This window comes from Cetorhinus maximus, chromosome 16, assembly GCF_964194155.1.
Source record: "Cetorhinus maximus chromosome 16, sCetMax3.hap1.1, whole genome shotgun sequence".
In the NCBI taxonomy this organism is placed as follows: Eukaryota; Metazoa; Chordata; class Chondrichthyes; order Lamniformes; family Cetorhinidae; genus Cetorhinus; species Cetorhinus maximus.
The window spans coordinates 27,600,720-27,618,139 of record NC_135894.1 but is presented as its reverse complement, the minus strand read 5'-3'; the positions used below and the strand labels follow the sequence as shown (position 1 = coordinate 27,618,139).

The 17,420-nt window shown below is 42.7% G+C and overlaps 1 protein-coding gene across 1 annotated transcript in view; it reads left to right on the top strand.

Annotated features, from left to right (window-relative positions):
* The window catches only part of sms (spermine synthase), a 64,034-nt gene extending 46,950 nt beyond the window's left edge, over window positions 1-17,084 (top strand). Inside the window, exons 10-11 of the mRNA XM_078559561.1 lie at window positions 5,230-5,345; window positions 14,937-17,084. Coding sequence (XP_078415687.1) covers window positions 5,230-5,345; window positions 14,937-14,967 — 147 coding nt within the window. The 3' untranslated portion in view covers window positions 14,968-17,084. The remainder of the gene's footprint in view (window positions 1-5,229; window positions 5,346-14,936) is intronic.
* The last annotated feature ends 336 nt before the right edge of the window (window positions 17,085-17,420 follow it).

Here is a 17,420-nt window from a genome sequence, read left to right as displayed (position 1 = left end):
AAACACAAGAAGATTAGCCATGATCTTATTGAATGGCGGAGCAGGCTCGAGGGGCCGAATGGCCTACTCCTGTTCCTATTTCTTATATGACAGTGAAGAAATGACGATACAGTTCCAAGTCAGGCTGGTGTGTAACTTGGAGGGGAACTTGCAGGTGTTCCCATGCATCTGCTGCCCTTGTCCTTCTAGGTGGCAGAGGTTGTGGGTTTGGAAGGTGCTGTCAAAAGTGCCTTGGTGAGTTCCTGCAGTGCATCTTGTAAATGGTACACTCTGCTGCCACTGTGCGTGGAGGGAGTGGATGTTTGCGGATGGAGTGCCAATCTAGAGGCTGCTTTGTCCTGGATGGTGTCAAGCTTCTTGAGTGTTGTGGGAGCTGCACTCATCCAGGCAAGGAGAGAGTATTCTAACACACTCTTGACTTGTGCCTTGTGGGCGGGCTTTGCAGGGGTTGGGAGGTGAATTACTTGCTGCAGGGTTCCTAGCCTCTGACCTGCTCTTATAAGCACAGTATTTATATGGCTGGTCCAGTTAAATTTCTGGTCAATGGTAACCCCCAGGATGTTGAGAGTGAGGGATCAAAGTGATGGTAATGCCATTGAATGTCATGGCGAGATGGTTAGATTCTCTTTTGTGTTCGAGCTGGTCATTGCCTAGCAATTGTGTGGCATGAATGTTACTTGCCACTTAGTGGATCAGATCTGAATGTTGTCCAGATCTTGCCGTATGTTGAACAGAATGCTTCATCATTTGAGGAGTTGCAAATGGAACTGAATACTGCAGTCATCAGCAATTTCCCATTTCTGACTTTGTGGCGGAGGGAAGATCATTGATAAAACAGCTGAAGATAGTTGGGCATAAGACGCTACCCTGAGGAACATCTGCAGCGATGCCCTGGGGCTGAGATGACTGACCTCCGACAACCATTTTCCTTTGTGCTAGATATGACTTCAACCAGTGGAGAGTTTTCTCCCTGACACCTAAGGTCTAATACAGGTAGGAATTATACAGTAAATGGCAGAACCCTTAAGTGCATCAACGGGCAGAGGGATCTGGGTGTACAGGTCCACAGGTCACTGAAAGTGGCAACGCAGGTGGATAAGGTAGTCAGGAAGGCATGTGGCATGCTTGCCTTCATCGGCAGGGGTATTGAGTATAAAAGCTGGGAAGTCATGCTGCAGCTGTATAGAACCTTGGTTAGGCCACACTTGGAATATTGCATGCAATTCTGGTCGCCACATTACCAGAAGGATATAGAGGCGTTGGAGAGGGTGCAGAGGAGGTTTACCAGGATGCTGCCTGGTCTGGAGGTTATTAGCTACGAGGAGAGGTTGGAGAAACTTGGACTGTTCTCACTAGAGCGACAGAGATTGAGGGGCGACTTGATAGAATTTTACAAAATTATGAGTGGCATGGACAGAGTAGATAGTCAGAAGCTTTTTCCCAGGGTGGAAGTGTCAATTACTAGGGGACATAGATTTAAGGTGAGAGGAGAAAACTTTAGAGGAGATGTGCAGGGTAAGATTTTTACGCAGAGAGTAGTGAGTGTCTGGAAGTCGCTGCCAGAGGAGGTGGTGGAAGCAGGTACGATAGTGGTGTTTAAGAGGCAGCTTGACAAATACATGAATAGGATGGGAATAGAGGGATACGGACCCTGGAAGTGCAAAATGTTTTAGTTTGACAGGCAATATGATCGGCGCAGGCTTGGAGGGCCGAAGAGCCTGTTCCTGTGCTGTACTTTTCTTTGTTCTTTGTTCCCATTGACTTGAAGAGTCTGAAGGAGAGCTCTGAAGAAGGGGCATATGGACCTGAAATGTTAACTCTGTTTCTCTCTCCACAGATGTTGCCAGACCTGCTGAGCTTTTCCAGTATTTTCTGTTTTTATTTCCCATTGACTTCAATTTTATTAGGACTCCTTGATGCTACGCTCGGAGGAGTACTGAGGGACGGCAGCTGGTGTCATCAGGAGGTATCCATACCTGACCTGATTTCATGGACTTCATGAGATCTGGAGTCAACCTTGAGGACTCCTTGGGCCATTCCCTCCCGATAGTGAACTAGTCTGAACCAGTGGCCCCCAGGCATGATCTGTGCTCATCACAGATAATCCAGCACACTGTAGTTTTGCGAGTCGATCCCAGACCACCCAGCACACTCTGGTTCTATCATATAATCAGAGTTGATCTGATATTTCATCATGTTCAGCAAAGATACATTCCAGTGAGAGAGACTCTAGGAGAAAGATGCACTAATTGTGGTTAACTAAGGAAGTTAAAGATAGTCATTTGGTGGTACAGAACTTAAGTATTGCTGAAAAAAGAGACATGTCAAAGCTTTTCACCTTGCACTCATTAGAACACTTTGCAAGAATACCAATGTAAGGGGAAAACAACAATTTATACTGTATGGGAAGAGTGCGCTGATTGGTTGGCAAGTGGACTATGGTAGAGCCGTTGCCATGAAGAATGCACCAGTGATGGTGACTGGCAGTTAACTGCCAAGCTATTTGTCTTGCACTCAATTGGACACTTTGCAAGAATACCAATATAATATCAAAGGCTTGACGGCAGCATCCTATTGGTGGCGAAAACCACTCGCGTTGCTACTGCATAGTAGCAGTGTGAAACAGCTAGCTTCACCTGTTGCTCAAATTTTTGATATACCTTGCCCTTCCACGGTGACCTGAGATGGGCTGGGCGCTTTTCAGGGCCGAAAGTGGCGGCCTTAGGCCCGTTCATGAGTTTGTGTGATATACGGCACAAATTGACCTGATCAGGGCAGCCATTATCCTGCAGGATGCCTTTGCGCCCTATTTCAGCATCAAGCTTGCATGGTGAGCAGATGGCTTGGGCTGTATTTACAAGGTTGCTGATAAGACCAATCTTCTAGCATGTGGAACTGTAAGAATCCCAGTGTGCATGTTGACCAGTGAATGTAGGCTTGTGGTAGACCGTGGTAGAGAGCCCCCTGAAAAATTTCTCAACTAGTACGCCAAGGAAGGGGAGTTAATTTAACTGCTCCGTTTCAAAGGTGAATTTGAGTGTAGGATGGAGCCCATTAAGACATGTAAGGGAATTATTGCATGCAGCTGCGGATTTAAATATCGCAAACGCATCATTCACATATCGCTGACAACCAATTTGAGATTTGTCAGTCAGGCTCAGTGTGGCGCATTTGCATATATTGGAAGCTATGTATATCAATACACAGGGCCCTGCTCTTTGCAGACAGAAAGAACATGTACACGCATATGCCTGCTTCAGCTAAACAAAATAAGTGACAGCCATTCTCTGACTCATTCCTCGGGGCAATGCCTTGACCAATCAGGGTCAAGCTGCCTGGTTTAAATTTCAAACAATGCTTGGCAGTTAACTGTTAGTCACCATCACTGGTGCATTTTCCATGGCAACGCCTCTACCAGAGTCCACTTGCCAACCAATCACTTTTCACATACAATATGAATTCCCCCTATATTGGTATTCTTGCGAAGTGCCCTGATGAGTGCTTCAACGTGTCTCTTCAGCAATACTGAAGTTAAAGATAGTATCAAACTGAAAGAAAAAGGGTTCAATTCTGTGAAGATTAATGGTAGGTCAGAAGATTGGACAGAATTTAAAAACCAGCAAAGAATGCCTTTTTTAAAAAAAAAAGTAATAAGGAAGTAGAAATTAGAGTATGAGACTGTGCCAAAAATATATAAGCAGATAGTAAGAGTTTCTACGGGTATTTAAAAGGAAATGAGTGACTAAAGTGAACGTGGGTCCTCTAGAGAGTGAGTGAGCCTGGGGAATTAATAATGGGAAATAAGGAAATAGCAGAAGCGTTGAACAGAGATTTAGCATCTGTCTTCGCTGTAGAAGGTACAAATACATCCCAGAAATAGTTGTCAATCAAGAGGTGCGAGGGAGGGAGGAACTTAAAATTATTACTATCACCAGGGAAAGGGTACTGAGAAAGCTATCAGAGCTAAAGGCTGACAAGTCACCAAGACCTGATGTGGTCTGAAAAGAAGTGGCTGCAAACAAATCCAACCCAGCCAATTACCACCCCATCAGTTTACTCGATCATCAGTAAAGTGATGGAAGGAGTCATCAACAGTGCTATCAAGTGGCGCTTGCTTAGCAATAACCTGCTCACTGATGCCCAGTTTGGTTTCTGCCAGGGCCACTTGGCTCTTGATCTCATTACAGCTTTGGTCAAAACATGGACAAAAAAGCTGAAAAAAGCTGTGAGAGTGACTGCCCTTGACATCAAGGCCGCATTTGACTGAGTTTGGCATCAAGGAGCCCTAGCAAAACTGGAGTCAAAAGGAATTGGGGAAAGTGGAGAGTGCAGCTCCAGCAATACTCAGAAAGCTCAGCACCATCCAGGGCAAAGCAGCCTGCTTGATCAGGACCTCCACCACCTTCAACATTCACTCTATCCACCATTGGCACACAGTGGCAGCCACTGCAGCAACTTGCTAACACCTCTTCAACAACACCTTGCTCTCTGTGACCTCTATCACCTGGTAGGATAAGGGCAGCAGTTCACAGGAACACCACCTGCCAGTTCCCCTCCAAGCCACACACCATCTTGACTTGGAAATATATCAACATTTCTTCTTCATCGTTGGGTCAAAACTTTGGAACTTTTGGTCTTTTAGGGATAGGCATTAAATGCTGGCCTTGCCACTTCCTATCACTGAAAGGATGACATTATAGACTGAATTGTGTTATTACAGTGGCAACAATGGTATATAAATGGATTATATTACAGTGGCACTAGCCTTGTAATATAAATGAATTATATTGCAATTGAAACAGTTTTGTAATACAGAAGTTTCATTAACTTGAATGCAGTTGTTGTAGGTGGGCATGTATGCCATTCATTGATACACTATATTTCCCATACATGCATTCTCAGAAGTGGAGCCTCTGAAATAGCCAGTTGCATATTTACAGACAGCTTTTTGCTCTTGAGATTTCGAACTGAGCTCACTTTAATGGTTGATGTGATTGAGTGAGGAACTGACAGCATGGAGCTCGTTGTTCTTTCAGTTGGATAATTTCAAATTGCCTATCTTGTGGATTCTGATGTGTTGCTGCCTCTCTCTAGTGGATGAACCTTTCTAACAGGTCACTAATCAGCAATCAAAAATCAAATGCTTGAAATGTTAAGATCTCAAATAGTGAAAAAAAACCCAAGAAGAAATTTGTCGAATAACTTCTCCATTCTCCTTTTCTCCTGCAGGGTAACTGTGCAAATTTGACAGAAGCACTAGCGATGTACGAAGAGCAGCTGAACAAGCTCTATTGCCCTGTGGAATATTCCAAGAAAGTTGTGTGTGTTCCCTCTTATGCGGAATTGTATCCTTTTCCAAATTGCATGATGCATTTACCTTTCAAGGTAAATTTATATGTTTGATTATTTTTTGCGATAGCTGCGCTCGCTAAATGGGTATTGATGTAGGTAATTCTACTTCTGATGCCCCCAGCAGTGAGTGGAGCTTTCAGTGAGTGTGTCTTGGGAAATGTGAAAAATTGCTGTGCTTGATTTCAATCTGTTAGAAGCTTGACAGTAAAGAATTTGGAGGTGGCGAGTATCTGAAGGGAAGGGCACCACACTTTTGCAGTTTAAAAAGACCAGCTAGCATAACAGAACACCTGAGCAATAGCAATCACACATAATAAGATTATAGATAGGAATTGGATTTAGAAGGACATAAGTAAGACAAAGCCCAAAGTAATAAATTGGGAAAAAGCTGATTTCAAGGGGTGAAAATGGAACTGGGGAAGATGAACTGGAAAATTTTACTCACAAGCAAATGAATAGCAGCAGGTCGGAAGCATCCATGTAAAGTCCAGGAGAAATATATCCCACTGAAAAACAAGAACAGACTAGCCGGTTATGGCATTCCATGGATAAATAAATAAGGACAAAACTGCAAAAGGCATTTGCTAGCGCACAGACAACAAAGAGGGTGGCAGCGGGCAATAGGATAGAAGCAAAGAGAAACTAAAAGAAATAAATTATCAAGGGGTGCAAAAACAAATAGAAAAGAATTCTGCAGATACATAAATAACAACAATCAGGAGAGGGATATGGCTACTAATGGATTTAATAAGCTCGCAGATAATAATGCCAAAATGCCAGAAATATTAAATAATTACTTTGCCTTGGTATTTATGCTGGAGGTTTGGTTGGCAAGACATTAGAAGAGATTAAAAAATCAAGACGTTTAAGATAGGAAAGGAGATAACTGATAATCGAACTAAATTTGGGATGAAACCCATGAAATCTGTCAGGATCATCTGGATGTTTTAAGAGGTTAGGGAAAAGATAGCAGAGGTATTATTACATATAAACAAAAATTGATTAGACAATGGAATAATGCCAGATGGTAAGGTTCGCCTTGATTGTGCTGGCGTAGTCACATTGAACATGTAAAAATTTCTCATTGGCATGAATTCTGAGGTGAGCTTGAAGAGAGTGCTTAAATTCAAATACTTTATTGCAATGAAGAGTGCAGGAGGGCATGCCAGGAGCAGCACCAGGCATTCATAAAAATGAGGTGTCAACCTGGTGAAGCTACAATTCAGGACTACTTGCGTGCCAAACAGGGTAAGCGATCCCACAACCAATAGATCAGATCTAAGCTCTGCAGTCCTGCCACATCCAGTCGATGAATGGTGGTGGACAATTAAATAACTCACTAGAGAAGGAGACTCCACAAATATCCCCATCCTCAATGATGGGGGAGCCCAACACATCAGTGCAAAAGATAAGGTTGAAGCATTTGCAACCATCTTCAGCCAGAAGTGCCGAGTGGATGATCCGTCTCGGTCTCTTCCGGAGGTCCCCAGCATTGCAGATACCAGTCTTCAGCCAATTCGATTCACTGCATGTGATATCAAGAAAAGGCTGAAGACACTGGATAATGCAAAGGCTATGGGCCCTGACAATATTCCAGCAATTGTACTGAAGACTTGAGCTCCAGAACTTGCCACACCCCTAGCCAAGCTGTTCCAGTACAGCTACAACACTGGCAACTACCTGGCAATGTGGAAAATTGCCCAGATATGTCCCATCCACAAAAAGGACAAATCCAACCCGGCCAGTCCACACTCGATCATCAGTAAAGTGATGGAAGGGGTCATCAACAGTGCTATCAAGCGGCACTTGCTTTGAAATAACCTGCTCACTGACTCAGTTTGGGTTCCGCCAAGGCCACTCAGCTCCTGACCTCATTACAGCCTTGCTTCAAACATGGACAAAAGAGCTGAACTCCAGAGGTGAGGTGAGATTGACTGCCCTTGACATCAAGGCAGCATTTGACCGCATGTGGCATCAAGGAGCCCTAGCAAAACTGGAGTTGATGGCAGTCAGGGTGAAAACTCTCCGTTGGTTGGAGTAATGCCTAGCGCAAAGGAAGATGGTTGAGGTTGTTGGAGGTCAGTCATCTCAGCTCCAGGGCATCACTGAAAGAGTTCCTCAGGGTAGTGTCCTAGGCCCAACCATGTTCAGCTGCTTCATCATTGACCTTCCTTCCATCGTAAGGTCAGAAGTGGGGATGTTCGCTGATGATTGCACAATGTTCAGCACCGTTCACGACTCCTCAGGTACTGAAGCAGTTCATGTCCAAATGCAGCAAGACCTGGACAATATGCACCACACAAGTGCCAGCAGGCAATTACCATCTCCACCAAAAGAGAATCTAACTAATGCCCCTTGACATTCAGTGGCATTACCATCGCTGAATCCCCCACTATCAACATCCAGGGTGTTACCATTGACCAAAAACTGAACTGGACTAGCCATATAAATACTGTGGCTACTAGAGCAGATCAGAGGCTAGGAATCCTGCAGTGGGTAACTCACTCCCTGACTCCCCAAAGCCTGTCCACCATCTACAAGACACAGGAGTGTGATGGAATACTCTCCACTTGCCTTGATGAGTGCAACTCCAACAACACTCGAAGCTTGACACCATCCCGGACAAAGCAACCCGCTTGGTTAGCATTCCATCCGTAAACACTCAATCCCTCCACCACCGACACACAGTAGCAGCAGTGTGTATCATCTACAAGATGCACTGCAGGAACTAGCTAAGGCTCCTAGATAGCACCTTCCAACTCCATGACCACTACCATCTAGAAGGACAAGGAACACACCACCTGGAAGCTCGCATCCAAGCCACATGCCATCTTGACTTGGAGATATACAGCCATTCCTTCACTGTCACTGGATCAAAACCTTGGAACTCCCTCCCTAACAGCACTGTGGGTGTACCTACACCACATGGACTGCAGCAGTTCAAGAAGGCAGCTCACCACCATCTTCTCAAGGGCAATTAGGGATGGGCAATAAATGCTGGCCTAGCCAGTGACGCCCACATCCTACGAATGAATAATTTTTTAAAAATGTATACCTATATTTAAGAACAAGCCTAGGGAACTACAGACTTAAAGTTGGTGCTTGGAATGATGGTGGAGCCCTTACTCTCAGATTTAATAGAAAAGCATCTCGGGACTGAAAATATAATAAAGAATAGTCATGGATTTCAAAAGGGAAGGTTGTGTTTGGCAAACCTTATTGTTATTTCTTCAAAGAATTCAAAAGGTAGACAAGGGTAATGTAGTAGAAGTAATAAATTTGGATCTTTAAAAGACTTTCGATAAAGTATGACACGGTAGATTCTCAACCAAAGTCAGAATATGTGGAATCGGAACAAGTAGCAGGGTGCATAGCAAACTGGCTACAAAACAGAAAGCATTGACTAGGGGTTAAAGGTAGGTACTCAGACATTACAAAAGGTGTGAAGTGGAGTATCATACAACCGGTGCTGAGATTACTATTCACCAACAGCAACAACTTAATTTACATAGTGCCTTTAGAACAAAGAACAAAGAAAAGTACAGCACAGGAACAGGCCCTTCAGCCCTCCAAGCCTGCGCCAATCATATTGTCCGTCAACTAAAATATTTTGCACTTCCGGGGTTCGTATCCCTCTATTCCCATCCTATTCATGTATTTGTCAAGCTGCCTCTTAAACACTACTATCGTACCTGCTTCCACCACCTCCTCCGGCAGTGAATTCCAGACACTCACTACCCTCTGCGTAAAAAAACTTGCCAAGCACATCTCCTCTATAGTTTTCCCCTCTCATCTTAAATCTATGTCCCCTAGCAATTGACTGTTCCACCCTGGGAAAAAGCTTCTGACTACTCTGTCCATGCCACTCATAATTTTGTAAACTTCTATCAAGTCGCCCCTCAATCTCTGTCGCTCTAGTGAGAACAGTCCGAGTTTCTCCAACCTCTCCTCATAGCTAATAACTTCCAGACCAGGCAACATCCTGGTAAACCTCTTCTGCACCCTCTCCAATGCCTCCATATCCTTCTGGTAATGTGGCGACCAGAATTGCATGCAATATTCCAAGTGTGGCCTAACCAAGGTTCTATACAGCTGCAGCATGACTTCCCAGCTTTTATACTCAATACCTCTGCTGATGAAGGCAAGCATGCCATATGCCTTCCTGACTACCTTTATCCACATAGCAAAATGTCCCAAAGCACTTAGCAAGAGCGTTATCAATTCTATTTTTAACAGAGCCACACACCGATATCTGGAAAGATGACTAAAAGCTTGGCCAAAGATGTAGATTTTATTGCTGACCTGACTGTGGCCTTAACTCCACTTTTCTGCCTACTTACCCCCACCTCTCTCTCTCTCTCTCTCTCTCTCTCTCTCTCTCTCTCCCCCCCCCCCCCAATAGCCTTTGACTTTGTAAATTTAGCATCTAACTCGGCCTTGAACATATTCGATGACCCAGCTTCCACTGTTCTCTGGGAAGAGAATTCCAAAGGCTAGTACCCTCAGAGAATAAATTCCCCATCTTTGTCTTAAATGGAAGCCTGCTTATTTTGAAATTGTGCCCCCTAGTTCTAGATTCCCCCACAAGGAGAAACATCCTCTCAGCATCCACCCTGTCAAGCCTCCTCAGAATCTTGTGTTTCGGTAAGATCATTCCTCATTCTTCTGAATTTCAATGAGTGTAGGCACAAGCCATTTGATAAGGTTGCTCACATACAAGGTTACTGCAAGCGAAAAGAGCTCATGATGTCGGGGGTGATATATTAGCATGGAAAGAGGATTAGCTAACTAACAGGAAACAGAGTCAAGATAAACGGATCATTTTAGGTAGGTAAACTGTAGCGAGTGGACCAGTGCTGGTTCATCAGCTATTTACAATCTATACTAATGACTTGGTTAAAAGGACCAACTGTATGATAGCCAAATTTGCTGCTGATACAATGATAAGTTGTGAGGAGGGTATAAAGAGTCTGCGAAGGGATATAGGTAGGTTAAGTGAGTAGACCAAAATGTTGGCAGATGGAGTACAATGTGGGAAAGCGTGAGGTTGTCCATTTTAGAAGGAAGAATGCAAAAGTGGACTATTATTTAAATAAAGGGAGACTGCAGAATGGTGTGGGACAGAGGAATCTGGGTGTCCTTGTGCCTGAATCACAGCCAATGTGCAGGTACAGCAAGTAATTAAGAAGGTGACTGGAATGTTGGCCTTTATTGCAAGGGGGGTGGAGTATAAAATTAGGGAGGTCTTGCAACATCTGTACAGGGCATTGGTGAGACCACACCCAGAGTAGTGTACAGATGTTCATGACTATGCTTCAGGTAAAATTATTCTGATTAGGTTGTAATAAAGCATGTGCAAATGCACTGATTGTATTATAGTGGAAATATGTTGAATATTGTGTTTAATTCGATCAGCCCTACTACATGTGAAATACATGATATCCTGATGTCTGAGCCAGGTTTGGAGCCCAGTTAAATTTTCATGTATGTTATGACTTATGATTCATCGGTATTAAAATTGTTTGGAAGACAATGCTTTAATAGTTTGCTTCATAGGTATTGCATCTTTGCAAACCCTCCCTGGATCCAAAGTAATGTAACTTTTAGTAAACCGAGCAACCTACTAATCTGAAGCTGTTTTATTTCAATTTGGAATTTGTCTTCGCTATTAGCATTGGCCTTGGCTCACATTGAGAGTGAACTTAAAGCCATAATTGTAGATCAACCTTATTTGATTTGGCATGGAGATAGAGTAATTCTTACAGCTCACGCCAGGTTTTCTCCCTAAGGTGGTTTCCCAAGTTAGTTCTAGATTGCGAAATTCTTCCCTCATTTTAACCATTGCTTCATCAATCATAAAAATAGATAGAAGCTACAACAGGGAACAGATCATTTGGCACATCCAGTCCTTGTCAGCATTTATCCTTTGCATGAGCAAATATTTCTCGTGATATTTTCTGATATCCTTCAATGCCTTTTCCTTCATCTACCTATCCAATGTTGACCATTTCCCCCTCAACCGGTAAAGTGAAGTCCCCAATCTCACAACTGTCTGTGAAGAAATTTCTCCTGCCCTCTGTTCTAAATTTCTTGTATTTAAATTTGTATCTATGCCCTCTCATTCTTGACCCCCTCGATTACTGAGAGCAGTCTGCTCCCATCTCATCTTTTAAGCATTTGAACTCTTGTATCGCCAAGTTATCTGGATGATGTGGCTAAAATAAACCTAGCTTGTATTTTAAAGTCTTTGCATTTGTGTTTCATACCAAGTGCATCTCTGTGAATGTCATTGTACCCTCTCTAGGATTAGGAGAATGTAACAGAATGGCTTCTTGTGGAGTCCTTTATTCTGTCACCAAGCTGAAAGTAAAGCAGATATTAGTGTCCTATGCTACTATGTCTCCACAGCAGGTAGCTTCTGGCTGGCGAAGTGCTTTTTCATTGCTGCTATGTGAACGATAGGAATTGTTGAGGCTCATTTAAAAGGCATTTCACATACTCCACTGGCTATCCCTTCTTTCTATTTAGAGCCTCCATAATATAAGGATTATTGTTGTCTGTGTAAGGCAATTGTGGACAGCTCCAGAAAATAACCACAAAGGCTAATGGAATGCTTATCTTTATGCCCAGAGGACCGGAGTACGAGAGAGTAGAAGCCATGATATAGCTCTGTTCGGGTCACACCTGCAGTACTCTATTCAGCTCTGAGAGCTTTGGAGGGAATGCAGTGTACATTTATCAGACTGATACCTGGACTCTAAGGGCTAAGTTACGAGGAGAGATTAAATGACCTGGTGGTGTATTTCCTGGAATTGAGAAGGTTAAGGGGTGATTTGGGTGAAGTTTACAGGATATTAAGGGCAACTGATAAGGTGTAGAGAGAGAAACTATTTCCACTGGTTGGGGAGACTACAATGACAGGACGTTAAAAAAATTAAAGCCATTTGTGAAGTTAGGAAACTCTTTTACATACAAAGGGTGGCAGAAGTTTGGAACTTGCCTCCGCAAATAGCAGTCGGCACTGAGTTTTGTTATCCAGTGGCATTAAGGGATGTGGGACAAAATTGAGTATATGGAGTTAAGTCACAAATCAACCATGATCTCATTGAATGACAGAATTGGCTTGAGGGGTTAAATGGCTGCCTCCTGTTCTGATGTCCTCAAGAAAACTCCAAGACATCTACGAAGCATTCTTATTGATTAAATTTGACAGCTGCACAAGACCATCCTTTTGGCAGAACTACCCTGATAGTGAGGGATGGAACTTCCCTACCAGGGCTGCTTTAATTGTCTCATTAGAGATTTTTGAAAGAACTGGGTAGAGGTCAGCACTGGGCCAAAAAAGAATTCTAATGGATTGAGCTGCTGCCTCTGATGTAATTCAAATTTTTGTGTTTGTTTAGCTCCCCCAGATGCTATCAAATTGGGCCACATTCCTATAAGCATACTTCCAGGTATTAGTAAATTTGTGTCTATTCCATACAGTGCACCTGTGCCCTCCAGTAACTCCTTTCTCCATCAGTCTGTGCTGGATTCTCTCTCAGACTCTAATGAGGTGATAAATTGTCTGTTAGATTATCTACACCTTGAATGGCTGTCCCATCTCCCAGCAGGTTCCATTGACCCTGTGAGAGCTTTGAAGTTACCTACAAATCAAAGGGTAAATGTCTCTGTTCCATCTCCCTTGTGGTGGTCAGAACAAGGTCTACATCAGTACTCTGGATCTTTACTACCCATACTTCCTTGCGTATGGCTTCCATTGAAGTATGCAAATTTGCTCCTAAGTTGCTTCCTGTGTATTTTTTTAGAAGCTGAAATGACTGAGCCGCAGCCAGCATGAATCCTGTCCTCTAGTTTCTCTCCTATCTTCCCTTGTGCCTTCTCCAAGCTCAATTTGTTCATGAGAGCCACCTTCTGCTCCCTAGGCCTCAGTTTTATTGAGTTTTCCAGATTGTTGAGCGTGTTGTCACATCCCAAATCCATATCCATCTTTCCTCCAACTCCATGTTTGGACTTCTCCAGTTAGGTTTCCCATCAGTGTCAGAGCACTGAAACGGCCTTGTTCAAAGCCAGGTTTGATCTCACTGCTCCACCTCATTGCAGACTTTGACAAGCTCAACTTAGCCGCTGTTCTCCAACACTGTCCAGCTCAGAGGGTACTGCCTTTGTTGGCTCCACTCTTACCCATCCACTGGTGGCCAGAGCATCTGGAGTAGCTCCTCTTCGAGCCTCTTCAACATTACCTCCTGGAGATCTCTGCGAATCTATCCCTATCCCCCTCCGCATCTTCATCTACACTCTACTGTTCGCAGACATCATCTGAATACATGAACTCAACTTCTATGTATACGCAACTGTCTCCACTACCTCCCTTGGCACCTCCGCTACCTGTATAACATCACCCATTTCCACCCCAGCCTATCTGCTGTGAAAACCCTGATCCGTGACTGTCACCTTCAGATTCCACTATTCCAATGCCCTCCAGGTTGGCCTCCTATCCTCCAAACCTCTGCTACCCGTATATTAACCTTTACCAAACCTTGCTCCATTGTCACCCTAGTGTTCACTGACCTATGTTCTCTCTTGGTCTCTCAACAGCAACAAATTGCATTTTTAAAGTGCCTTTAACATAGTAAAACAGCCCAAGGCACTTCATAGAAGCGTTATCAAATAAAATTTGACACTAAGCCATATTTGGGCAGATGACCAAAAGCTTAGTCAAAGAGGTAGGCTTTAAAGAGCAACTCAAATGAGGAAGCAATGGTGGAGAGACTTGAGGGAATTCCAGAGTTCAGGGCCACAGCAGCGGAAGGCACAGCTGTCAGTGGTGGAGCAGTTAAAATTGGAGGTGCTCAGAATGCCAGAGTTGGAGGAGCACAGATATCTTGGAGTGTTGCTGGGCTGGAGAAGATTACAGAGATGGGGAGGGATGGAGGCCAGGGAAGGATTTTCAAAGCAAATGAGAATTTTAAAGTTGAGGTGTCGTTCAATACTTCCAATTTAATATTATCATCTTTGCGTTTAACTTCCTCTCCGGCTTCAATCCCATTCTAATTCTGTAACTTCCTCAGAGCTCTCTATTCCTCCAGTTCTTTTCTCCCACCCCCTCCCTTCACGCCACCATTATCAGCCTCACCTTCAGCTGTCTAAGCCCTAAACCCTGGCAAGCCCTTCCTCTCCATTTCTTCCTTGAAGACTCTCTTTGATACCTATCTCTTTGACCAAGCTTTAGTTTGTCTATCCTAATAACATCTTCCTTGGCTCAGCATCATTTTTACAACACTGTGCAGTGCCTTGAGACTTTTTCTACCTTAAAATTGTTCTATAACTGCAAATCATTGTTGAAGTCTAGCTAAATCATTCCACATGACCAACATACTACCACCATCCTGCTTTAAACACATCCACAATATTTTTTTACATTCCTAGTTATTTGTCAGAATATTGCCAAGCTTCATTTTGTTTTAGCAGTGCTTTTCAAAGTGTAGCCTTTAATCTTAAATATTTTTAAACGTAGAGATTTTTGATTGGTGCTGTGTGTGTAAATAGCCTCAGTGTTTGATTTCCTTAAGCTCCTTGTTCAGATGGGTGTTCTACACAGTGTGGAAAAAGTAGAACGGATCTTTTCAAAACAAAAGTTGCGAGTTGTCATTTTGTGAAAATCAATAAAATTCTTAATCATAAGGATGGCAGGGCTTTGTGCTGCATGATGCTTTTTAGCTTGCACCCTGGTGCATGCTCTTTCTCAAACTGAAGAAATGCTGTGTACTTAAATCGAGGCTGCTGGCCGAGGTGTCTTGCATTGTGCTGTGATGCAACTTCTCATTTCAGGAAAGACACGACTTGTATATTTTGCTGGGATTTTTTTTTTTAATAATGTCTAGTCATTTACATTTTAAATGGGAGTGCAAGGCAATCTGCTGACTGCACTGGACTTCTGAATGTTGCTGTAAATGTGAATCTTTTACTTCGTGAATGTGTGACAGGCAAATTCACAATTTGTGTTTAGTGGGTGATGTTTTGTTCCAGTTACATTGTTATCTTGATTGCCTTTGCATATTTCAACCTGCGATATCTTACTCGTCTGTCAACCACAGTCAGTTCAGAAATTGATTTTTTTTAATTTATTTGCTTTGTTTTCAGAATAAACACAAATATTGACATGTGTTCTGTTATTTTGGTATAAAGTTATTACTGTAGCCTTTTGAAGGGGCTAATGACACAATGTTGAGTACCTCATGTACGGAAAGAAGGGTCGGGGGGGACGGAATCATTGTTTGGACCTTGTTTTCTCTCTCAATGTGTGCACACTCATTTGCTGTTATTTGTCCAGGGAAGTTGCTAATGTTAGGGTGATCTATTTAATTATTCATTAATCACAGCAGAACTGTTTCCCTTTCTGCCTGAGTGAAAGTGTTTTCACTTATCAGTGCTGAGAACGGAACAACCTCTGTCAGTATTTATTTTGGTTAAGATATGAATGAGCAACAGGTTACAGTGGCATTATCCTAACCATAAATTTATAATTTAAAAAATGCACCACTGATATTTCTGCAGGCATGGGAACAATAACAATTTTTGGAAATGGGTCTAAGCTCCAAGGAGACTAGCAAGCATGAAGCTTTGATCTTTTGAATCGAATACAGAAAAAACTTCACATTAACTGTTCCTTGTAACTTTTATAAAGGCAGTTTATAATGCACCGCAGCTGCGTTTACATTTACCCAACCTGTTGTAATCGAATCCCAATCATCCTAGATCATTGAAATGGAGTCAGGACAAATTAGTCGGCTCATTTTGCGAGTCTTGCCAATGGTATAGAGTCTCAATAACAGTGAGTGTGGGTCAGAGATTCATGATTGTAGTGTCAATAGTAGTGTCTCTAACCGGTATGTATATTACCCCCCATGCCAGCATTGGAGCCTTACTCTGAAAAGTAAGCGTTGGCCACCATCTTTTCCATTTGGTAAGTGCTTGTGATGAAGAACATTGAATCAGCTACTAAACATGGCAATCTTAATGATCAGGACTTTTTCCTTCAAATTGACTTTTTTCCTCCCCATCCTCATTCTGTTAAATTTCAGACTCAAAGTTTATGAACCAAATTTGATCACACCTCTCTGGGGAAATTTGAGAAGGACAATATCAGGGTTACAGGTGAGGTTTTTCTTTTTAATGCAAGTTCCATGGGCTTTCCAATACTGTTTTAGCAATAGAACTTTGAAAAGCCCTTTCAACACGAGACATACCTATACCCTATTTCTTTTCCTCATATAACACAACCTGCATTATTTGTCAGCCACTGTCCTATTTTCTGCAGGCCTTCCCTTGTAGCGCAAATCTGAAAAAAGTTACATCCAATGAGAACAGCCAGCACGAACAGTAATTCTGATGTTTGTGAAACACTTTCCGCTTGTGTCACAATTGGCAACTACGCACAGAACAGTTGAGATTTTTAATTTTGACCTTTGCACTAAATGCTGCTCCCACTGTGTAGAACTGTGAACAGGTGCGGTAGCACAAGAGTTTATAATGGAATTATCAATGGCAATTTAGCCTGTAGTTTTAAAAAATACAGCAGTGCAGTAAACCTTACAATAAAGGTCTTCACAAATTGAATTTTTGTTTCTTTACAAACTTGTTGAAATGTGTATATTGACATTGATAAAGAACTTTAAGGCTGCTCTGATGCAGCATTGTATCCCTCCTATAAACTGTTTAAATCAAAATCATACTGCAGCCTTTCTCATTTGCTTCTTTCCTGTGTAAACTTTTGTGTGTTATCTTTCTCCAGGTTTGAAGTGGAAGCTTAGAGCATGTCATTTGTACCTTCAGGAAGGTCCCAGCACCAGGACAAGCAATTTAGCCTGTCAAGTCTGGTGACCTTACAATATCACACAGTCAAAGGTACCCCACTGATTTTTCAGTATAGATCATGGTCTGGCATATCCAAGGTATTAATAAGCCTCTGTGGCTTGTTCCCTGATTAATAGCTATTGATGAATGGAGAGCCATTGGTATAAAATTTATCAAGAAGTGTCCCTGATAATTGGCTGGGCACATGAATT